This window comes from Cnephaeus nilssonii (assembly GCF_951640355.1).
Source record: "Cnephaeus nilssonii genome assembly, chromosome: 12".
Classification (NCBI taxonomy): Eukaryota; Metazoa; Chordata; class Mammalia; order Chiroptera; family Vespertilionidae; genus Cnephaeus; species Cnephaeus nilssonii.
Window position 1 is genome coordinate 3,213,539 of NC_137083.1, and position 24,998 is coordinate 3,238,536.

The window sequence follows — 24,998 nt, forward strand, 5'->3', positions numbered from 1 at the left end:
TTGGGAGGAAGCCCCAAAGTGATGCTTTATCCTCCTCACTGCATCTGACCAGGAGGCATCTTGCACGTCTCATAACTGACAGCCCCACAAAGGCACCTTGAGCAGGAATAACGGAAATCGTGGGATGTTTAGCTCTGTGAGGTCTTGATGGGACGTGGCGGCCCTTTGACAAGGGCACTGTCTATCAGCGATGTGGACGGACTGCAGGGAGAGTGCGCTCATTGGGCTTCACGTCCGCTTCTAGGGAGTTTGCACCTCAGGCAGAAGGCGTTCGGTGACAGGTCGCTCTTGGCTGTTCCGAAACAGCACCCACCTGTGTGCCACTGGCTTGGCCCGGCTCCTTCCTCCGTGGCTCCCCTCGGCCACCGCCCCACCAGGTTGCCAGCGCAGGCATGAAGCATGTGTGAAGCATGTGTGGTGAAAACGGTGACTTCCTGGACGAAGGGAGCGGGGTGGGGGTGGAATTGGGGGGAAGGTGCTGAAGACACTGGCTGAATCCTGGTTTATAAATAATCTGAACATGTCATTTACTTTTAAAATATATTTTTATTGATTTCAGAGAGGAAGGGAGAGGGAGAGATAGAAACATCAATGATGAGAATCATTGATCGGCTGCCTCCTGCACGCCCCCTACTGGGGAGCAAGCCTGCAGGCCCGCAAGCCAGGCAGGCATGTGCCCTGACCAGGAATCGAACGTGAACTACTGGCTCACAGGTCGAGGGTCAACCACTGAGCCACACGGCTGGGCGAACATTTTGTTCCTTTGTGATGTGCATGTCCTATCACAGACAACTGGTCTAATGCAATGAGACCAGGTGCTCTGGTTACATAAAACTTTAGAGGGAAAAATACAAAAAGTCCTCATTTTATTTTGAAAAAAGTAAACTCATTTTTTCAGTTTACTTTGGCCAGGACGTGTCCCCGGCTGGGGCTCCGTGCACACTCCGGGCTCCGGGCTCGCTCCTTAGCCCTCCCAGCCCCGCGGCAGCAGCTGGTTCAGGACGCTGCTCTGCCTCAGCGCCTGGAGCTGGGACGTGTCCTCACTGATGACGGTGACGCCCCTGCTCTGCCCCGGAGCCGACAGGTCGCCCTCGCTGTCGGACAGCGTGCACAGCAGGCCGTCGTTCTCATAGGTGGGGAAGTAGTACCTGCAACACCACAGACAGGCCTCACGGACCGTGCCTCACCGACAACGGCCAGGCCGCGCGGGCACCGGCTCGAAGGGTTTCCTCGCCACAATTTCAACAGCGCGGCCGTGAGGGAGCCCCTTCTGAGTGACTTCCGGGTGACCGCTCCTGCTAGTGTCCTCGCTGCTTTTCTACATGAAGACAAGCTCACTGGGTCAGAGGCCGCCCCTCCCCCTCCCCCTCCCCCTCCGAGGCTGAAGCTGACGTCTCTCCTCCCTCCTCAAAGGCCCCGCTCTCCCCGACCGGGTAGCAGCCTTCAAACTCCACCCGCTAAGAGCTGATGAGAACAACGGCTTTCCCTGTTTCTTTCCTCGCCTACCCATCACTGGTTCCTTCATTCTAGGTGATAATAATCTACAATAATAAAAGCATAGTATGCTAATTAGACTGGACAGCCGGATGACCTTCCAGACGAAGCCGGGGCTGTGAGGGCCGAGCCCCTTGCACAAATTTTGTGCATTGGGCCCCTAGTCTATATAAATATAAAAGCCAAATTGACCATCCGACCGTTAGCAATGACGCACAATGACCACCAGGGGGCAGGCGCTCTGATCTGTAGCTATGATGTGCACTGACCACCAGGGGCAGATGCTCAACCCAGGAGCTGCTGAGCTGCAGTGACTTGGCAGCTGTGGTTCTCGGGTGATGCACCCAGAACCAGAGAGGAGGGAGCCCGATTCTGGGGTGTGTCACCCGCGAACCGCCCTCTCACAATCCGGGACCCCCTGGGGGATGTCAGAGAGCCGGTTTCGGCCTGATCCTTGCAGGCCAGGCCAAGGGATCCCACCGGTGCACGAGTCCTGTGTCCTTGTCTGTGTCCTTGTCTGGACACACCTTGTGGTCAGCTCTGGGCACCTCAGAATGAGAATTATAGGAACAAGGCACCCGGTGGTCAAGCCACACACCTGGGATTTGTGGAAAAACCAAAGCCGTTTGTTTTAAAGAGGAAAACATGTCCTAGAGCTTCCTGGCTAGAGTTCTGGGGGGACCTGATGGGACATTCCCTGGGAATAGAGGGACCCTCACACAGCCAGACCCCACAGCCTCTCAGGCCACCCAACCGCGGCTACTCACTCGGGCTGGTCCCAGGTCCTCCTGTCGGGGAGCAGGGCCGCGTGGTTGGCCTCCGCCAGGTGGGCCCCCAGGTCGGCCCTGGATGGGAACCTGGCGCAGCAGCCGTAGCACCGGCCCTGGTGAACCTGCCGTCGGATGAAGTTGACCAGCTTCACTTGCTCATAGAAATTCAGTCCTGAGGGAGGGAAGTGCAGAGTCACTATGCATGTTTATCTACTGTTAACACAGGCACGTCTAACACACACACGTGTCTACAACACACACACGTGTCTACAACACACGCACGTCTATAACACAGGTATGTGTCCATAACACGCACGTCTAACACGTGTCTATAACACTGGCACATGTCTAACACACACATGTATCTATAACACTGGCACATGTCTATAACATACACACACACACACACACACACACACACACACACACGTGTCTACAGAAGCACCAAAGCACAGTCACACCCGGAGGCGGGAGGGAGGCTGCTGTGTGCGAGGCAAGCTTCTCATGGTCTGGACCCACCAGCAAGCCCTCCTTTGTGTTCAGTGCCTGAATCTTTCTGTCACCGTGACCCTGAGAACCAGGCACGGGGCGCTTCTATGATGGCGAGTCCAGCTGCACCCCAGCAGCACGAGGGGTCTTGTGTATTCTGCCCACGCCCTGCCCCATTCGCCCGAGGCCCCGGGTGCCCAGCAGGCCGACAGCTGGATGGGGACCTCTGCTCGGCCTCTGGCGGACAGTGACCATGAACCTGGGTTCCATGAGAAGCCGCCACATGCGCGGGCAAGGGGAGGGGACCACCTGAGGCCAAACCCCGCTGTGAACACGAGTTCCGGCAGCGGCGGGGACCGTCTGCGGGGACGAGGTGGCCGTGCCCCTCCCTCACGACCACGGACGGCCCGTAGGGGCGCAGCACTGAGCCGACTCACCGAGCTCGGCCTTTGTCTTGAGGAGGTCAAATCCGTGCGCCTCCTGGAAGAGGGATGGGCAGAGCTGTGAGCAGGTAGGTACTCGATCTTCCAGCCCATTCACAGGAGCCTGACACTGAGGCCCCGCCTCAGCTCATCGTCCCCGGCGTCTGATATCTTGACATCTAGCTACTCCCCGACTCCACGCAAGCCCGCCAACCAGGTGAACCCCATCACCCGCCTGTCCCTGCAGTCTCTACAGTTCACTACGTGGGACGCAGTGTGCAAGGGGTCCCCTCCAGGGAGACGTGGCCTCCCGCCCTCGTCGGGACGAGAGCTGTGGACAGGGCTCTTGCTCCACGCAGAGGTGGCTTTGCACTCTGCTTTTCCGTTTATGCTGTCGCTGACAAGCCACCCGTTTGTTGTTGTGCACACCTTCCCGTAAGTCACGTCTAAAGCGTCGTACGGTGCAGAGGCTCATTTTATCCTAGTCCATCCCTGTCATGTCCCTCTGGGCAAACGGTTGAACGTACAACCGCACAAAGACCACCTCACCCCTCGTCATTCAGGGGCCCCCAGGCAGGACCAGTGCACACAGGATCTGTGCACACGGGGACCAGTGCACACGGGGACCAGTGCACACTGCTGGCGGCCGGTGCGGAGAAGCGGCCCTCTCTGCATGTGTGTGTGCCTGTGGCCTTCCTGGACCCGTCCTTACTGCGCTGAGCAGTCTCTGACCAGGGCGCAGTGAGGGGGGGCAGGCAGTGGAGTCGCCCCTGTGGGCACAGGTGGGCGGGGGCATGTCCAGATCGCACGGCCGGGCAGTCAGCCCTCAGCCCCGAGTCCAGCCGCAGTGCTGTCCTGAGGCCCGGCTTCCCCCTCCCAGGGGTGTAGGAGGGTCCGCTCCAACATGTCCTGGGTGGGAACAGGCTCAGAGCCGCTGGCTTCGAGCTTCTTTATAAAGAAGGTGCACACCCGGGGATCTCTGCTCTTCCCTCCAAATCCTTTCCCCGAGGAGCTGCACGACCACACCTGGGCCCCGTCCCCGCCCCTCCCTCCCTCCATGCGCCCAGGGCCGTGAGCACGAGGGCCGTGGGCAGGAGGTGTGGCCGGCCTTCCGCTTCCCCGCATGCTCCGCTCGGGAGTGGCAGGTGCTCCAGGAACGAAGGGCGTAACCTGGCGAGGCCGTGCGGTCGCCTCCCCGCGCAGCAGGAAGGATGAAATGAGCCGTCGGTCTCACCTCCATGTGGGCGCACAGCTGCTCCGTCGTTTCTGCTTGCTTCTCACAGAACAGACACACGGCGGAGACGGGGCGCTCCTCCCAGTCCGACCAGTCCCTGCGCCCAGCAGAGAGGCAGACAGGCCCCTTGGTTAGGGCCCGTGGTGTACCTCCCCCGCCCCCGGAAGCCGCCCGTCTCTCCCGCTCCGCAGTTTTGGGGAGACTGTCTACACATCATGGCGCTGATGCGGCCTCCGATGTGCAGAGCAGCCCCGGAAGCCATGAGAGCGGAGCGGCTCGTCTTCTGGCACCTGCTCCTCCGAGCAGCGACTTCCTAGGGACCAGCGCACGGCCCCCGGGAGGCCCCGTTTCACGGCGGAGGACACGTGAGGGGTGTGCTCATACACACCGAGGTGCATGCGCCCTGCTGGGTGGGTTTCCACATGACAAACGGTGTGCTTTGAAACAGCAAACTGCACCCCATACGGGAAACAGTGATGGTCTGAAGTGGGGCAGGTGGTAGGTCGGTAGATGGAGAACTCACAAAGCATATAAACCCCGCTCCCCCCCCCCTTTTTTTTTTTTTTACCATTTCCTCCTCTCCTTGCATTTCGTTTTTGAGATACTGCCAACCTCTGGTCATTCCTAAACCAGGACATCAAGCTCAGCCCTGAAAGGGAGGGCCACGGGCCAAAGGGCACTGACGTGAGGGGGGGGGGGGGCGTGGGACCCTTCCAGGCTGAGGGCCCGCAGCTCGGACTTCCCGTTGGCAGCCACGCTGTCCTCAGTGTCACCACTGGGCTGAGCAGGCGACCGTGAGCCAGTCACCTCCCAGCCCGGAGCTCAAAGCCCACGCCCCGCCCACCCTGGGGCCAGGAGCCGGCCAGGCTCTCGGACAGCACCTCGCCGAGGACACTTGGCCTGGGGTGCGGCCTGCGCACTGGGTCACAGCGTTCATGCACACCTGCTCAGCGGGGACACCAGCAGCTGCAGTGGCTTTAGGGGGGGTCCTGCTGAGCCCCCTCTTGCCACACCACATGCATGTCTGCCTGGCTGAGAGAAGGTGCCCCCCTTTCTCCTGTCGTCCCAGGTGGCGTGTTGGACCAACTAGAGAACCGCCCCGCTCCCCAAACACCAACCCATCAGCAGCGGCCCGAGTCTCACTCTTCCTGGTGCTCCAGCAGCTCCCGGTCGTCTTCCGACTGAACCTCTTCCCACGATTTTCCAAGTTCCTTTGTAGGAGGAACAGGGGTTAGAGGGGGGACGGGGAGGGGAGGGAGAGAGCCGACAGACTCGGCAGCAAAGCCACACGCAGCGGTTCCCACACACACGGGGGATCACACCGGCTCTGACACAGGGAGGATGTGTGTCTCCCCAGCGCTTTCCATGTCCTTTTTCTTTGGAGAAGCAGCAGGACCCTCTCAAATACTCTTCTCTCAGACCTGAGTAAGTCAGTGTTTCTCAGCCGTGGACGCACATTAGATCCCCTGCGGTCCGTTTCCCAGGCAGGACGGCCCTTACCCGCCAGTATAACCCCCCGGCCTTCCCGTCACTATAATAAACCCTCTGTCCTTCCCGTCACTATAATAAACCCTCCCTCGTTCCCGTCACTATAATAAACCCCCGTCCTTCCCGTCACTATAATAAACCCCCCGTCCTTCCCGTCACTATAATAAACCCTCCCTCGTTCCCGTCACTATAATAAACCCCCGTCCTTCCCGTCACTATAATAAACCCCCCGTCCTTCCCGTCACTATAATAAATCCCCCGTCCTTTCCGTCACTATAATAAACCCCCCGTCCTTTCCATCACTATAATAAACCCTCCTTCGTTCCTGTCACTATAATAAACCCCCCGTCCTTCCCGTCACTATAATAAATCCCCCGTCCTTTCCGTCACTATAATAAACCCCCCGTCCTTCCCGTCACTATAATAAACCCTCCCTCGTTCCCGTCACTATAATAAACCCCCCGTTCTTTCCGTCACTATAATAAACCCTCTGTCCTTCCCGTCACTATAATAAACCCCCCGTCCTTCCCGTCACTATAATAAACCCCCCGTCCTTTCCGTCACTATAATAAACCCTCTGTCCTTCCCGTCACTATAATAAACCCCCCGTCCTTCCCGTCACTATAATAAATCCCCCGTCCTTTCCGTCACTATAATAAACCCCCCGTCCTTTCCGTCACTATAATAAACCCTCCCTCGTTCCCGTCACTATAATAAACCCTCCCTCGTTCCCATCACTATAATAAACCCCCCGTCCTTCCCGTCACTATAATAACCCCCCGTCCTTCCCGTCACTATAATAAACCCCCCGTCCTTTCCGTCACTATAATAAACCCTCCCTCGTTCCCGTCACTATAATAAACCCTCTGTCCTTCCCGTCACTATAATAAACCCCCCGTCCTTCCCGTCACTATAATAAATCCCCCGTCCTTTCCGTCACTATAATAAACCCCCCGTCCTTTCCGTCACTATAATAAACCCCCCGTCCTTTCCGTCACTATAATAAACCCTCCGTCCTTCCCGTCACTATAATAAACCCTCCCTCGTTCCCGTCACTATAATAAACCCTCTGTCCTTCCCGTCACTATAATAAACCCTCCGTCCTTCCCGTCACTATAATAAACCCTCCCTCGTTCCCGTCACTATAATAAACCCCCGTCCTTCCTATCACTATAATAAACCCTCCCTCGTTCCCATCACTATAATAAACCCCCCGTCCTTCCCGTCACTATAATAACCCCCCCCCCCGTCCTTCCCGTCACTATAATAAATCCCCGTCCTTCCCCGTCAGTATAAACCCTCCCTGGCGTTGCGCACATGGAGGACGAAATCCCGATCCTCGCCATGGCCTCCAGGCTCCACGTGGCCCACCTCCTGCTCAGGTGCTCCAACCAGACGGCCCTCTGCTGTCCCAGCTCCTCCCGCCCCGGTTGCGTCACCTCCCAAAACACCGCCGCTCACCTGTGCGTTCACCTGCCTACACGGCTCAGTCTGGTCTAAACAACAGCCCTCTTTCAAGTCACTTTCTATTTCTCGAGAGCAGGGGTGGGGGCTGCCCTAACCCTAACCCTAACCCTAACCCTAACCCTTCGCCTCGGGCCGGTGGTAAAACATCGGTAGCAAACCACGGCTCCTCTCAGTCCATCTTCAAACACGCTAAGCCTGCTTCCAGGGGAATGTATTCCAACACGGGTTACGCAGAACACACAGAAATTCCATCCCAGAGCAGACACTGCAACATAGTTCAGGACATGCTCCTCTGTCCACAGGTACAGTGGCTGATTGTCATCCACAGGCCTTCTGAGGCCTGCGCCGCATGCCAATCATTCACCGTGAAAGGAAACCACTTCCTGTGCTTAGGAGTGTCAGACACAGCACCTTCTGCAGTTCCTCCCCTCCCTTCACACAAGCAGTGGTTTTCCTAATGTTCTGTTCACCCCCAATCAGCAGACTGGGCAGGGGCAGTGGTCACTGTGTCAATCATAACCCTCATAAATTCCCCATGCCCCTAACAACATGCCTCCCTCTGAACCCTTTTTCCTAACCCAGAGGAACTGTCACCTCAGGGGCCCGTCGTGGGTTTGCGGTTTCTGAGCAGGCGAGCTCTCAGGGTGGAAAATCCTCTCCCTTGTAACCCCGTGAGTCCGTCCTAAAAGCCACACATGTAACAGTCCTCTTGCCCAGTGAAATGGCTGAAATGACTTGGTTTCTCTAAAATTCCCATTATAAACAGGGCTCGGATTGTGTGGCTCAGTGGTTAAGCATTGACCTATGAACCAGGAGGTCAGGGTTAGATTCCCAGTCAGGGCACATGCCCAGGTTATGGGCTCCATCCCCAGTGTGGGGCGTGCAGGAGGCAGCCAGACAATGATTCTCTCTCAACATTGATGTTTCTCTCTCTCTCCCTCCCTCTCCCTTCCTCTCTGAAATCAAAACATATTTAAAAAGATAAAATTCCCATTAAAAATAAATGGCACAAGAGAATAATAAAGATAATTTTGGGGTGGGGTGGGGTGGGGAAGGGGAGGGTTTTTAATGGGGAAGGAGGGAAGAGTGGAGAGGCTGTTTTGTTTTAAAGAATTATCTAGCACAGCCCAGCAGGGCCAGAGGCCAGCACCTACTTCCGACTGGACACCGAGGCTCTGGCCTCAGGTAGGAGACCCATTGTAAGCGGGGCGTGCGTGGACACCCAGTGCTTCCTGGGCACTCCCTTTCCAGGCGAGATCAGTGGTTCTGTTGTGCTTTGCACACCCCTTCCCAAGCCAGCGGCCGCTCGGCGGGCCCGGGGACATCCGCCTCGGCACTGCTGCTGGCGGTCTCGGACGCCCCGGCCGGCGGGCGAGGGGGAGCACTCACCAGGTAGTTGATGACGTAGAACTGGTCGTACTCGCGGTTCCGGGGGTTGATCCTGCGGTGCTGCTTCTTCCGCATGTGGTCCCTGAGCAGGCTCCTGTCCCTGAAGGTCCTCTCGCAGTACAGGCACTGCAGGCTGAGGCACCGGCGGTCAGGGGCCCCCAGGCGGGCAGCCGCTGGCTCGCTACCCGGTCACGCGTGTTCATTCTAGGCCAGTGGTCGGCAAACCGCGGCTCGAGAGCCACATGTGGCTCTTTGGCCCCTTGAGTGTGGCTCGGCGTTAGAACCACTTCTTCAAAATAGACTCGCTCAGGCCGAAAACCGACTTCTGCGCATGGGCCACGAAGTTTCAATCGCACTGTACGTGCGTGCCCGCACGTGGTATTTTGTGGAAGAGCCACACTCAAGGGGCCAAAGAGCTGCATGTGGCTCGCGAGCCGCGGTTTGCCGACCACTGTCCTAGGCCACGCAGCACCTTCCAACAGGACGCGCCCCCTCGCCGACCCCCGTTCCATGTGCCTGGCTGGCGGGATGCGTATGTATTTATGGTTTGCTAAGCTGGCTGTTTAGTTAAAACCAAAACAAAGAGAGCTAATCCCCACATTACTTAGGTGTTTACTAATCACCCTGCCCGGCTGCACACGCAAACGGAGGCCTGTTCTTCAAACGACCACCATGATGACGCGTGGCTGCGCTCCCCAAGGGCAGCGGCGAGGCCCGGTCGGGTGCCCTGCAAAGGGAGGACGCACAGCCTCTGGAGCTCACATGAAGCTGAGGACATACCACATGTGCAGTATTTACTGCTACACTGACAGGGTACAGTGAAAAGTATAGAAATCACACATCCACACTCAGACTGTGGTTCGGGAAACGCTCCGAGGAGGCCGCGCGGGAGCCGGAACGCAACCCCAGGCACCCCATTTCCCAGGCCGGACGCGAGCGTGCGCCCCACAGCTCACTGCACACACCTGAGGTGGAACGCAGTGCTGGGGACAGGTGCCATCTCCCCTTAAAAACCATCAAAGACAACTGCACAGAATGAGTGTCGCACCCAACAGTGGTCCTCCCTCCGCCGTGAAAGATGAAGAGTCCGTTTCTGCAGTTACTTCAGTTAGGTTTTCAGCAGTCACACGCGCCCAGGACTAAGGGCTGCAGGCTGTGCTGCATGAAGTACTCACTTGTCCAGCTTCCTCTGCAGCGTGCTCAGGAATTCACCGCAGTTCACGATGTTGTCTGGCAGCCCGATGTTGAAGGCATGCTCTCTGGCCATGTGGTTCAAAAGCACAGATCTAGGAAGGAAGCGGAGCATTTGTATTCGGTACAAATCACTCAGGAACAGGTCAGGTCAGCAAGAGCGCGTGTATGACGAGCAACAACCTAACAGAAGTACATGCAGGTGTTACCGAAACACACACCAGGCCACGGAGAAGCTCCCAGGTATGTGAGCGCCGTCAGATTCCCTCTGCAGGTGAACTGGGTCCTGGCCTTAAACTACTGACTAACCAGCTTTACTTTTCCAGTTCCTCATGGGGACGGGAGAGACAGCTGCCTGAGACACAAGTGACCAGCTGGGAGCTGGGGTCACAGAGATCTAGTGATTCTTTTCCAAAGTAAGACCCCCAACGTGCTCACAGTCAGAGTTATAACACGTTAACGGGGATAGTGTGTCTGCAGCCGCTTGCTCCCAGTCTTCCTGTCGGCCAATTAAGAAAGGCATTTCCCTACTCTGCTCACAGCAACTACAGTGCACCTTTAAACATCACTGCTGGCAATAGGAAAGGGTCCTGAGGGAACATGTTCTGATGAGTTTTCACACGAAGCAGTCACGTTTAAAGACACGCATGATGGCAAACCTGTTTCCGAGGAATTCCTCATTGCAAAACATACAGACGCCATGGAAACTGTTGTCATTTCGCTCCCGCTGCTGCTGCTCCAGGATTCCTTTCTGCAAGGAGAAGAGATGCCCGATGAGACCTGGAAGCGCACAGGGAGCGAGGGCAGCACCGCCAGCCTGGACGGGAGGACACCGGTGGAAGCACAGGGCGCAGCGTGTAGGGGCGCGGACAGCATTTCAAATTTCTCCATTCCACCTGCATTTAACGTCCAACTCCATGCCTGGCCCATGGGGCGCAGTGGTTGAGCGTTGAACTATGAACCAGGAGGTCACAGTTTGATTCCTGGTCAGGGCACATGCCTAGGATATGGGCTTGGTCCCCAGTAGGGGGCGTGCAGGAGGCAGCTGATCCATGATTCTCTCTCATCATTGATATTTCTCTCTCCCTCTCCCTTCCTCCCTGAAATCAATTAAAATATATTACAAAAAAGAACCAATAAAAGTATATTTAAAATAAATTCCAACCCACCCTGGCAAATGCCTGCGGACACTCCACTGAAGGCTGTGCAGAAACTCAGTCCACGGCGCCTCACTGTCCTTCCTGACCTCGCCCTTCTCCCTCCTCACTAGTCATCTCTGCTCCTCACCGTCTCTCAGACAAACACGGGGTGGACCTTTGACCTGCTCCTTCCTGTGGTCCGGTTTACTTTGGAACCAAGTTCTGTTCACTCGCACTACCGTTCCTGCTGCTTCTCTCCACCGCTCCCAGCGCCATCACCGAGGCCCCTCCCGACCAGTCGCTGTGGGGTTACCGTGAGCCGTCTCCAGCGTCTCCCAACCTCACCGTCTTTCCATCGGCCCATCCTCCCTTTGGCTGCTGGGAAGACTTTCCCTAAACACTGTTTACACGCATAATTACCTGGCTATTCTCTGACTCAGATAATCTGAAATACACTTTGGTGCCACCTGAAGTCGGGCAATTGATGCACAGGGTTCACTTGCGCCCGGGTTATTAAATGTGGGATGTAATTGTTACCCAGGCAACAGCAATCCTCTGCTCACCCCCACCCTCCCTCTGGAGCGGTCGCCTGCTTTCTCTGCGGAAAGGATATGAAGTCTTTGAAGTTATAAAAGTCTCTATAATGCTCTTGTATTACACTGGCATCTACTCTCCAGCGTCTCTCATTGCATGGGGCTCAAAATAGGAGCTTCGTGAAGTTACTGCTGATGCCGTCAGTATTTATGGAACAGCTTAAACACGAGCGAGGGTCTAGAGGCTTATCCCGGCCCATGTGGCCTTTCTGGAAATGTCTCACCAAACATCCCAAATAGTAATCCAATGAAGAAAAAAATCTAGAAGCGACCGTAATAGAGATCGATTCCTGCTCTCCGGCTCCCAGGCGTAACGGGAGGAAGGACATCACACTCCCCTGTGAACTGCACAGGCTGCCTGAGAGAGCTGATCTGTTTTCTCACATCGGGTAACAGATAGCACAGGGCTGGGACCCTTCAGAGAGACAAGATAATACATCGCCGTTCTCTGTTGGGTGTGTTTTCCAAATTGCAACACAGAGAAATTAAACCCAATCGAACTACAGCTGCCTCCCGGGTAGAGAGAAAAGAGACAGGAGTTCAAGATACTCAAGTGAGACTGGTGACATGGCTCAGTGGTTGAGAGTCAACCTATGAACCAGGAGGTCATGGTTCAATTCCCTGTCAGGGCACATGCCTGGCTGTGGGCTCGATCCCCAGTGGGGAGTGATTTGTAGTGAGAAGTGTCTGTTTGGTATCTTTCTCCCCCTCCCTTCCTCTCTGAAACCAATAAAAAAAATACACATTAAAAAAAAGATATTCAAGTGAGTGGAATCTGTGGGACAAGTTACCAGAAAGGAGGGAGCTGCAGAGGAGCTTAAGGAAGCCACCGGATGCTTGGATGTTTGTGCAAATCCTGAGCTGGACGTGTGCAGGCTGGACTCGAGCTGGCAGAGCAGGCTCCAGGAGAGCCCAGAAGTCGCAGCCGTGGAAGATGCCGGAGCTCCGACCTGCAGGATGGACCTCGCGCCACTCAGGGCACACAGAGCACAGAAAACCCCCGTTTTAGACGCGGGGGGCGAGGGCTTCATGGTGGCAAGCCATGCTGGTGCACGCTAGACTTTACTCATGGACTCGCAGGAGGACGAAGAGTGCCTCAGATGTTAGGCGTTTCAACTTCTCCAAGCAGCTGATGAAACCAGATCAATTGTCATTGCAAAGCAGGCTGGGTAAAAGCCACCGTTGTAAGAACACAGGGCCAGCCTGTGGAGTAGGCGGAGGGTCGTCGTAACAGGCTGTGCGCTTGTCTCATGGGTTTAAAATGGCAGCTGGGCAGCAGAGGGCCCGCACATCGTCCATCCTGACGCAGGCGCTGAGGCAGGGCAACGCGAATGAAACCGCAGACAGCGCAGGTGGCTCTCGGCACCGGCGCGGGGGACGGACACGGGAGCAGGAACAACAACGTGCGTCAGGTGGGAAATGACAGAGACCAGCCAATTCAGGAAAAAGCAATTAGAACACGTCAATAAGTATGTGTACAGAGGAAAGCAGAAACTGATGTACGGAACGACAGATCCCCCGGGAACAGCTTGCTCTGCCTCGGGGAGGTGAAACCAAGGCTGCCGTCTCCAACCACAGAGTCAACAACGCTCACTAGTCTGTCACACGCCGCACGCGGGTTCACAGGCCGCACGCGGGGCAAGTTCCCGGGCAGGTGCACAACCTACACGGGAGAGCGCTTCACTGGTTTGACTGGTCACCGGCGACAGTCCTGAGAGTTCCCGCAGGGACAGTGCCGGGCCCTGGCGGCCGCTCAGCTGCGGGAGGTGGAGGTAGAGTCACGGCTCGGACAGACTTTAAGGAATGGGAACGCCTTGTTAGCTGGCCCACAGCTGCTACGTGGCTGACCACTCCCGCCTCTTCCCCTCACTCTCCGCCACTGTAATGTAGTTTAGGACACCAGGATTTTTCTCTTGTCAATTCAGGTCTATATGCATCCTCCCTCCCTTTTCCACAGCTCCCCACTCCCCCCGCCTGCTCACTGGTGAGATGCGGTATTACTGTTAGCTGCGTGATCACCAACACTTGCTGAGCGCTTTCCACGGGGCAGAGGCTGCCCTAAGTGTGATGCGGGCCTGGTCTCCGTCTTCACAAGCGCTAAGGTCACTCTACCACTGTCTCCGTCGCCGAGAGAAGCACACGTAGTAGTCGCCCTTCTGCTTTAGCCCGCCCGCTTTTGCGACACGCCCGCCTTGGGGCGATCATCTGCTTAGGCAGGAATTCAGCGACTCCGTGCGAGCCGCCTGCAGTTCCGTGCATGCTGCTTCTTAGGCCGCCATGAGGCTCCCTTCCATCACATCTGCCACCTGAGGGACTGAGGCTGGGACAGGTGTGATGTGACTTGTAGTGAGAAGCGGCTGTTTGGTCTTGTCTGTCCTGGCACATGGCTCCCGAGATCCCTGGCATTTCTTAAGGCCGAGCTGCATGGTGTCTCCTGCTGTGCACGGAAGCGACTTGGGGGCACCTAGGGACTGTGACACGGAGTCAACGTGATCCGAGGGTCGGAACTTTCGGGCCCAACCCCACCCACCTCCCTGCAGGGAGAGCGGCTGGAGGCCGAGTTCCATCACCCGCGGCCGATGGTTTGGTCCCGCAGGCCTGAGCCTCCACACCGACCCGCAGGGCAGGGTCGGAGCTCCTGGGCGGACGGACCACAATGGGTCCTCGTGCTGTCCCCCGGCCGGACCCACAGGGACAGAGGCCCTTACATGGGCCTTCCCCGACGCTCCCACCGGCTGAGCTCAGGCCCTCTCTCCCATCTGTGTGACACACCCGGAACCAGCCAGCAGACAGGCTTCCTGGGCTCTGCCAGCCGCTCTAGCAGGTTCCCTGAACCCAAGGAGCACCTCGGCTCTGCAGCCGGTGGGTCAGAGCAGGGGGACCTGGGCTTGTGGTTGGCATCTGAAGTTGGGGCCGTCCTGTGGGGCTGAGCCCTTAGCCTCATGCTCTTGGGAAGACAGTGTCCAAAGTGAGTTGAATGGAGGACACCTCATGATGCTGGGGAACCGCTGGATGTGGGGAAAATCCCCAGGCGGGAAGTGGGGTCAGAATTTTAAATATATATATATATTTTTAAAATATATTTTATTGATTTTTTTTACAGAGAGGAAGAGAGAGGGATAGAGAGTTAGAAACATCGATGAGAGAGAAACATCGATCAGCTGCCTCTTGCACACCCCCTACTGGGGATGTGCCCGCAACCAAGGTACATGCCCTTGACCGGAATCGAACCTGGGACCCTTGAGTCCGCAGGCCGACGCTCTATCCACTGAGCCAAACCGGTTTTGGCTGGGGTCAGAATTTTAATTGTCATTTACAATTAGTGGATGCAGCTACTTCTAGGGACATGAGTCTATCTATAGACGTTCAGTGAAGACTCTGGGTGCTGAGTGACACATGGGAAGCAGTGGGGTTGGTAGTAGGAGGGGCGATAGGGTCAGTGCTGAGTGACAGGGCGGAAGCAGTGGGTTGGTAGTAGGAGGGTCTGTACTGAGTGACACAGGGAGGAAGCAGTGGGGTTTGAGTTCTTACAGAGACCCTGTGGGTACCCGGATTATGACCGCTTGGCCATTCTCAAGGCCACCGTGGGCAAGAGTGAAAAAACTAATGGAAATTATGAATAAGTATAAGCAAACAAAATCCATAAAAGCTGACAGCAAATCGATCCCTGCTTTGCAGACGTTAGGCCGTGAGAATAGGAAGAGAAGAGAAACGCAGGAGCCCTGCTCCTTCACTGGTTTGCTGCTACAGAAACGCGTCTTTTTCTTGCCTATAAACCAACACCCAACAATACCATCTTCCTTACGGAGAGTCAGCATTTGGGACGGTCACAATGTACAACGTGCCTCAGGGCTTTCTCAGGTCACGTGATAGGCCGCTGTGGTTATGTTCCTCCGCGCCCCCTGAGGGTTTAGCAGAAACAGTGAACCCCAGGCCCCTCCTAACACATCTGGCCGAGTCCAGAGGTCCCAGGGGCACGAAGAAGTGGCCCCTGAAGGAAGGACGGGTCCATCCAAGTAATAATCGAGCGCAACCACAAACAGCAATGAAAAGCCACACTGTTAGACAAAGTAACTTAGAAATGGCTTTCTGCTGGACTTCTGAAAATGAAAACTTAACACGCGTACACACTGTTACCTCTTTAAAGACGACAGCTGCGGAGGTATTAAAATTAGCTCTCCGCGGCTCAGGCTGGAAAGGAGAAAGGCCACTGTGGGCACCCAGCACAGGCCTCCGGCCAGGATCAAAGCGGGGCCGGGCAGAGCCATTCCAGTGGGGGGAGCGTTCAGTTCCACTCCATGTCAGCCGACGGCATTTTTCCGCGACGGCTGACCCCCGGCATGTGTCAGGCGGTTAAAATTACACCTAAATGTGGAAGCTTTGCTGCTATTTTAGAGGTAATCCAGGAAGAAAGCAGAGCCCCAAGTTCCCCTGCATTTTTAGCAGGGAAGGCTTTAATCTTCAGTCACGGGCACGCTTTACTGTTCTAAGGTCTGGATGTAGTGCCTCCTCTTTTGTGTACGTTTGAAAGTTTCCAGAATAAAAGTAACACCAGCAACAACGAGAGAACAGCAGCACAGTGACGGGTGTGTTCCCAGCACGGTGCCTCCCTCGCACAGGCCTTACCAGTCTCTGCGCCTGCAGCTCCTCCCGCAGCACCCGGTCCTCCGGCAGCACGTCACACAGCAGGAAGTAGCTGTCCTGCTCTTCTGTGGGATGAGAGAAGTCAGTGAGACAACGTTTATCATTTCTCCCAGGCCTTACTCCTTAAAATGTGCATGTCTATATCCATATCTTTATCCACATCTAATCTAGATCCATATCGTTATCCTTATCTAATCTATATCCATACCCATATCCATTCCTATATCCTCCATGTCGATATGCATACCCATACCTATATCCATATTTACTCTATATCTACTTCCATCTCTATCCTTATCTCTATCTAATTTATATCTCTATCCTTATACACAGTCATATCTATATCTAATCTATATCCATATCTATATCCATTACCTCTATCCATATCTATTAACTATATTCATATCCATACCCATAGCTAATCTATATCTATATCCATAACCATTACCTATATCCATATCTATGTCTATATCCATCTATATCTATATCTATATCTATATCTATATCTATATCTATATCTATATCTATGTGTGTGTCTATTAAGAGGTCTCCTCTGGAGTATTGGTCTCTTAGCTTTATTGAAGTTAGTCAACAATGAGACAGCAGTTTAATGTTGGCTCTCGGGGAAGTGAGAGAATTCTGATTGGAGGAAGTGGGACTCCCCCTGTGAATTCTGGGTCCCGGGAAAAGGCGGCAGCCCCGACGCGCACTGACCCAGCGGAGCGGTGGAGTTGATGCGGATCACGCTGCAGAAGTCGGTGACGGGCTGCTCCCTGAACCTCCTCCTCCAGTACAGGACATACCTGCGCAGGCAAAGCAAAAAGGTGGTGAGGAGACTCAATATGGCCCTTTCTTTAGAGTGACAGGATTTTATATATCATTGAATCATCCCAAAGCCACAAGCGAATGTTGACTGAACACTGCTAGACAATTTATAAATAGAAAGGCAGCAGAACATTGTAGAAGTATAAAATTTAATAAAGTGAAATTACTCTGTAAAGGCATGGAAATGATTAAACTTGACTATCCCCAAATTCAATAAACAGCCATATGGGAAAGTTAAAAATTAGTTATTTTATGTGATAATGAAGTTTTTCTGAAATAACACTTAATTTATATGAATTAAAAATGTACACATTTTCCAATCAATGGAAAGTTGGGTGTCTATCTTAACACATCAAAATAACAGACATTATGATAATGATGGGATGAGAAGTCAGCCCATGTCTCCATAACAAGAGAAAAAAGCTCCAAAAAAGTTCCATATGTGTCTGATGTGCGGAAAACTTGGCCTTTGGAAAGATGGTGAAGTTTTAAAAAGTATTTTTAAAAAATATATTTATTGATTTCACAGAGTAAAGGACATGGAGAGAGAGAGAGAGAAACATCAGTGATGACAAAGAATCATTGACCGGCTGCCTCCTGCATGCCCCACATTGGGGACTGAGCCCTGACCGGGAATTGAACCGTGACCTCCTGGTCAATAGGTCGACTCTCAACCACTGAGCCACGCCGGCCGGGCAAGACAGTCAAGTTTTGAATTCTTCTACCTCAGGAGCAGAGTTAGAAGCACACAGGCTGATACAAAAGCAGAGCACCACCATGTCTGATGAGGAGGGGGAGGACGAGGGGAGGCAGCCCCCGCCCATCTTCCCGGTGTCTAACAAGGCGTATCCTGGCAGTGCCAGTCCCTCTCGGGGACGGGACCAGGAGAGTGCGGGCCCCTTCGGGGGAGACAGGGGGTGGAATGTTGGCTCTCGAGTCGACAGTGTCAAGTGATGGCCGTCGGTGCCAGTCCACACCAAGAGGACGCCGCTGTGGGTGCGGCGACAGGAGACTTTACTCAGGGCAAAGGGCTCGCCGTGAGAGCTCCTCGGGCAACACGCTCTGTGCTTAAAGGGGGTCGAGGATCGCTGTTCGAACACGGCCCTCGGGGCCTTGGCCAGTCTCTCCTGGGCTCCCGGGAGGCCTGACTCACGAGCGCGCCTGTGCCCACACATAAAGTGAGAGCAGCCCGGGGAGGCCCACAGCCAGCGGCCGGGGGAGGACAAGGGGGGTACTCTGCTGGGGCAGCGGGTCTGCTTCCAGAACCCGCAGGACGGCAGCGTGCGACACCCCCACCCCGGCAGCCTCCACACTCGGGGCCGGAGTGCGCAGGTCCTTAAAGCCCAGGGGAAGCCTGAAGACCATCGATGTGCATGCTGCATGGGGAGATTTATACAGAAGTTAGGCTTCCTCAGGGGATAATCAACTCAGCTCGTTTACGAACGAAACCAACACTTACCTTCGGAAGTCAGCGACCAACCTGACATCGGCTATGACGAGCTTGTGCTCGATAATCATGTGCTTCAGAAGCGGGTCCTGCTGAGCCGTGGGGAAGTGTTCTTCACAGAAGATACAGGGCACGGAGGGCGAGCCTTCGGGGGCGCCGCTGTGCCCCGCGCCCTCGGGCAGGGACAGCGGCTCCAGGATGCAGTCCCGACCATCTGGGAGAGCGAGAAGAGAGAGGAGCTGAAACCGGCCTCCGTAGGGAAAGATTTCCCTCCGGGACGAAAGGGCCCCGAGGTACTTGCATGTCTCAGGACGAAGCGCACAGGCCGGACCCGCAGCACCATTTCAAACGGCTCCGCCACCCCGAGGGAGGAGGCTGCGAAACTGCTCACACTCCCCACTGGCTGCTGGAATGGGGAACTCGTTTGGCAGGGCAGCTGTTTAACCGTGGACACTGGCCCGTGGCAACAATTCTGGGGGCCCCTGGAGGGGTCTAAGGCCGGGCGCTGACCTGTGGCCGAGTCCCCGCTGGATGGGAGGTGAGCGCACACACTGAGGCCTCAGGGACGCCAGCCCGTGTTCCCAGCTGCTTCCGGGCACCTGCAGCCTCTCCTGTTGCTGCCTATTTGTCACGTGCACAGAGGAGCTGTCACAGCGGGCTGACGCTGCAGGAGCTGGTGGCCAGGTGGCAGTGCTCAATGTTGACTGACATCTACCATTTGCTTACACTCCATTATGTATCGTAGTTCAAGGTCTTGTGAACAGAGGTGAGCGCTCAGTTCCTAGGCGTACCTGGGGACCCTTGTCCCCTCTGCGCTATCCCTTCCCTGCCACCACCTACAGCTCTGTCCCAGCCGCGGTGTGGACACCTCTGCAGGCCCCTGGGCAGTTGGTCACCAGGCAATGGGGTCAGGCCTCTGGCATCCAAGGAAGGGCAGGGAGCCTTCCTCAGAGTAACAGCTTTCTCCAGCTGATCTCTTTGGAACCAGGTTACTACTAATTCCACTGTTTAATGTGATTTCTTCCTTTCTCTCACCGCACCTTATTTCTAAAGGGCCCTGTAGCTGAGTAACTCACTGACCCGGTCACTCAGGAACTGGACAGGGATGTATGAGGGGACGCTCATCCCCTCACCAAACCGGCCGAGGGGACTGAGCGCTGGTCCTTCCCGCTCAATAGCACCCACGTGACCCTCGTCACCGAGGCCAAAGTGCCCACGCTTTGTGGCAGATAGAGACAGCGTGTGCAGGGCTGTGGGAGCAGGAGTCCCCTCGCCGAGGGCACAGGGCGGTGACTCACAATGTCCTCTACTACATCGCTCGCAGGTTCACATTTGCTAGGTCAGACTGCTTATCTCAGTTCCATAACGTAATTCAATACTAGGAAAGGTAAAGACACGTACACATGGAAACTGGGAGATTATTAAACATAGACAAGCACTTTAGAGGAAGTAGCAACAGGATTGGTGTGTTACTGGTTGTTTATTAAATTAGGCGATGTAATCAAGCAGTTCTGGACCCTACAGTTCTCAGTTGCAGGTTAAATTCTGTAAAACACAGGGTGGGAGAAGTGATATATTTATGAAACTCGATAATAGCATTTTACATCCACTGGAACATGACAACAGGCCGCACACTCTACATAAAGGTAACATGAGCTAACATTACCTGCCACCTAGGATCATACCGGTTTAATGGCGCTCCGGGTCATCACACTCCCATAACCTAATTAATTGATAACCATCCTAAAAATGGGAGTATCAAGACTGGCAGGGTGTTTGGGTTTGTTTTTGCTGTTTTATTTGGAAAATGTTGTAAACAAACTCTTAGTTTTCTTTCTTTCTTTCTTTCTTTCTTTCTTTTTCTTTTTTACACCCTAAGAGCAGAGCTTAGCCCTGAAGAGCCAAGCCCATTGTAGAGGGGCGGGGCCTCGCCCTGAAGAGCCTAGCGGAGTGGTCGGCAAACTCATTAGTCAACAGTCAAATATCAACAGTACAACGATTGAAATTTCTTTTGAGAGCCAAATGTTTTAAACTTAAACTTCTTCTAACGCCACTTCTTCAAAATAGACTCGCCCAGGCCGTGGTACTTTGTGGAAGAGCCACACTCAAGGGGCCAAAGAGCCGCATGTGGCTCGAGAGCCGCAGTTCGCTGACCACGGGCCGAGCCCAATCCAGAGGGGCGGGGCCTCGCCCTGAAGAGCTGAACCCTGTCCCCAGGGGACCTGGTTTCAAAGTGGCCATTTCTTCCTGCGCCTTCTTTATTTCCACTGTGTACCTTACTGAGCTAAGTGCTGTCTTCAATGCTTTCCCAAGCCTGGACACTGTGTTCGAGCCTGTCCCTTACGCTTTCCGTCGGCAGACATTTATCTTTCCGAGGCCATCTCCTTTGCTGTCTTGATTTTATCCTGATACTTAAACTCCAGGAAGGTAACTTGGTCTCTACATTCGTGAGAGCTTTCTCTCTTACACTCCAGCACGGCCTCTACTTCCTACGCGAGCCAGTTCTCTGAGGGCTAAGAGCAGCCCCTCCCCATGCACCTGGAAGAGGGGAAAGGCTGGATCTAGGCCTTTAACCACAATCCATCTCCAAAGCTCAGAGTCAGACGGTAAGACCCTCTTTAATTTCCCCTGGGCTGAGAATTCATTTTGTAAGTCACCGAGGCCCAGGACTGAGAGCGACTTACTGTACTCTTGCAGGGAGTGGGGAGTGGGGGTGGCCGCAAACACAGGGGCGCGCCCCCCTCCAGCACACGCCGGGCCCACCCGGGAGGCTGCGCAGGGTCGGCCCTCACCCAAGCGGTGCTCGGAGCAAGGAGCTCATTAACACAAGCAAAGGAGCCCCGAAGCCTGTATCACAACATCCCTGAGAAAGCAGAGCACGGACCCGGCGCGAGGTCTGCCAACGAGAGCCGGCCTGTAAGTTACGGCGCCTGCGCATGGTGGTGCGCACCTGCCAACGCCAGTCAGTAAGACACCGAGAAATACTGAAACCACGTTTGATATTAACTGAAAAGAGCCTAAATCACAGTGAACTGCACACACCCACATACACGTACATGCATGCACATTCCAGTACAAGACTTGAAAAAAATATATGAAAGAAAAACAATGAGATTATGAACAGATGTACTTATCCAAACTTTTCTTTAATACTGAATTTTTTAAGTAAAAAGCACGTTATTGGACGAGTTCCTCAATGTGATGGTGACAGGCAGAATTAAGAAGTAAAGCAAGTAGTTTTATCTGGTCACCTTCTAAGTCTTGACATTTAAGATGCAAAATTTGATTAAACTTACCATTTTATAACTGAATGCTTACTATGCAGAAAATGTATGCTAGGAACTCTCCAAAAATACAAAGCTGAACATAAAACTCCTACCCTGAAGTAGCTGCTCATCTAGAGGAAAAGATAAGACAACAGTACAAATCATTATAATGCAAGCCAACGTACGCAAAGTTGGCCATATAAATCAAGGGCTAAGAGATTGGGAGGAAAAAAAACCTCTAGCCAGGAGAAATGAAGGAAAGTCTTCATAGGAGAGGAACCTCAGTATAGGCTGGGTTAACATTTCACCCCCAGTTAGTGGAAATTTAATTGATCAGAATAGCGACAGGAGGGCCGCTGGAACCAAAGAGACGGACACCCAGAGGACCTCTGGGCGGGAATGGGAAACAGGCGGGCTGGGAGTGCTCTTAGCTACTGGACTCCAGGGGAGGGTGGGAGGGAGGAGAGAGGGAGGAAATCTGACTTGGAACCATCTGGCTGGCCGCTGGCTGCCTGTGCTTTCCAAGCGAGTGGTGTCCGGGGGACTGTGCACAGAGGCCGGCTTAACCGCCTCTCACTGATTGATCTGACAGGCAGTTACCTCGGAGTTAGCATTCGAGTCAATATTTGCATGAAATGGGCTGGCAGCTAGAAAATTGTAAATTACCTATCTGATATTCCCTATTACGTGTAATTAGTGTTTTGGATAGAGTCATAAATTTCTAAGTTGTGGGACTGATATTTCTCTATTTCCAAAATTAAATAGCTATGGCATGTTTTTAGTTTAGCGTTTGATGTCTTACTCCATCAGTATGAGTAATTTTTACTACAACAGTTTTGTTGATATTTTGTAGATAGTAAGCAGACTAAAAATAGAAATGACTTTGTGTGAAATGTAATCAAATTAATCTTTAGTGATACAATGTGTTTCTTTACTGTGAGTTTGCTAATACATATTTAATAAACTAAAGAATGTTAGTATAAATATAAGTTGTATTGGTTAATAGTATTTTTTTCAGCAAAACAATGATCTGATGCAATCAGGGCAAGCTTCTGTATTATTTAAAGAAATGAGGAACAAATTTATCAAAATTCCCGAATATCCCAGGTAAGTCCTTCCTCACAATCACCAGAAGCTTCAAGACCTGCCGCCCGTCCCCCGATGTGAGCACACGGAGACGCTGGGGAGGCACTGCTTCCTGTGTGGAAAGAACACGGCATGAGGAAGGACAGTCTCCTCAGCGATGGTGCTAGAAAAACTGATCACCTACATAAAAACCCCAACTAGACATGGACCAAGCATCTCTTACAGAGATTAACTCAAAACGTGGAAGCAACCAAGGCGCCCTTCAGCCGGTGCTGGATAACTGGTCCATCCAGACAGTGGAATACTGCGAGCGCTAAAAGCCAGAGAGCCACGAGGAGTCTTAACCGCACCCGATAAATGCAAGAAGCCAAGCTGACAGGGCTACACACCGCCTGATCCGACTGTCCGACATTCTGAAAAGGGCGAAAGCATGGAGACAATGAAAAGATCGTGGAGGCCGGGGTGGGGATAGATGTTAGGGGGACACAGGAACTTCAGGGCAATGAAAACACTCTGTATATAATACTGATGGACATACGTCATCATATATTTGTCCAAACCCACAGAATGTACACCAAGAGTGAACCCTAAGGTAAACAGTGGCCTCTGGTGATTACGGGGTCACCGTAGGTCCATCCTTGGTTCTGGTGAGTGCTGTTGGCCAGGGGGGGACTATGCACGTGTGGGGTACGGGGTGTATGGGACATCTCTTTATCTCCCTCTCAATTTTGTGGTAAACCTAAAACTGCTCTAAAAACAAAAATCTGAACAACGGAACAGCGGACGGGTAGAGGTCTGCATCCTGAGCCCGGAGTTAACGTGGACGGAACTGTCCCCTGGGCACCAAAGTCCCGGGGCTCTATCCCGCAGGAGGAGCACGAGCCCAGAGCTCGGGGATGCGGGCCCGGGCTGAGTCGGGACCCACGTCCAGTGTGCCCCCAGCACGCTGCTCGCGGGCCCGGGCTGCTGCGGGCACACAGGCTGAGTAGCTGCCTTGCCCCGTCTCCCCACAGGTGTTAGTGCCCTGTGACTGCAGGATGCAGTTCCCGGGAGTGGAACGGTCATTAGAGCAGGAGCACATGTATGTAACGCGGGATTTCCAGGGCACAGACACTGGCCCGGGCTTTCCGATAGCAGCTCAGCGCTTGCGCTCACAGCCCTTAGCGAAGAGGTGGGACCAGGGAGCCAGCTGCCCCTCACTGGAAAGTGCTCCCGGGACAGCGTCTCGCAGCGCTCAGCCAGGGCCTCGCTGTGGCCATGAACGCTGGACCTGCAGACGTGGGTCTCGGCCTGCGGCCTGCCCAGTGAAGTTACGACAGCCCCGGGCACAGGCTCACCAGGCCCTCCGACCAGATCTCAGCTGCCTGCGCCCAGTTACAGCCACAGCAACTGGGGCGCCGCCCTTCCTCGGGCGGCTACAGTTTTATGCCCCCAAACGGTGAGAAAACAGCGCTTGTTTCACCAAAACAGCTTCATGAACAGTTTAACGGGAATGGGTTCATTCCAAAAAGCCCAAATACCAAGTTGCCATACAGGGAGCTAAAAATACTACCTGGCAAGAGACAGACAGTATCCCCAAGGCCCCCGGCAGCAGGGTGGGCACTGACTCGGGGACTGAAACCCTGCGATGGAAGAGACGCAGCCTGAAAAGGGAGGAAACCCGGAGAGCCCCAGTCTGACGAGGAAGCGCCTGAGCCATTGCCCGCTCCCTGAGCAAGCTCCGTAGTATTTAGTTATGGTCAGGGACGTAGGGGTCCTGCTCTTCCTTGACTATAGCAATGTTATTTAAATACAGTATATAAGCATTTATTATTTCTCCTTTCTAACTCTATTACTTTTTTATGGACACTGTGAATGCTTAAATCCCTACCTATAAAGCTATGCAGTATTATTCATCAACTTTTACAACCCAAAGTATCCGTTTTTAACAATGAATCAAATTTAAAACATAATGATCTCTTAAATGCTAAGCTGTGAAGTTTCTAAATATTTTGTACCAATAAGACAAAATATATTTTAACAAATATATAACCCTCTATATTATTTACAAAACA

The 24,998-nt window shown here is 53.8% G+C and overlaps 1 protein-coding gene across 1 annotated transcript in view; it reads right to left on the reverse strand.

The window, feature by feature from the left end:
- Positions 1 to 526: 526 nt before the first annotated feature.
- Positions 527 to 24,998, reverse strand: part of ZNF277 (zinc finger protein 277) — a 40,361-nt gene continuing 15,889 nt past the window's right edge. Inside the window, exons 2-12 of the mRNA XM_079785582.1 lie at positions 18,605 to 18,806; positions 17,035 to 17,123; positions 16,303 to 16,385; positions 10,604 to 10,695; positions 9,929 to 10,039; positions 8,754 to 8,886; positions 5,553 to 5,620; positions 4,410 to 4,506; positions 3,191 to 3,233; positions 2,262 to 2,436; positions 527 to 1,148 (exon numbers count right to left, since the gene is read on the reverse strand). Coding sequence (XP_079641708.1) covers positions 965 to 1,148; positions 2,262 to 2,436; positions 3,191 to 3,233; positions 4,410 to 4,506; positions 5,553 to 5,620; positions 8,754 to 8,886; positions 9,929 to 10,039; positions 10,604 to 10,695; positions 16,303 to 16,385; positions 17,035 to 17,123; positions 18,605 to 18,806 — 1,277 coding nt within the window. The 3' untranslated portion in view covers positions 527 to 964. The remainder of the gene's footprint in view (positions 1,149 to 2,261; positions 2,437 to 3,190; positions 3,234 to 4,409; positions 4,507 to 5,552; positions 5,621 to 8,753; positions 8,887 to 9,928; positions 10,040 to 10,603; positions 10,696 to 16,302; positions 16,386 to 17,034; positions 17,124 to 18,604; positions 18,807 to 24,998) is intronic.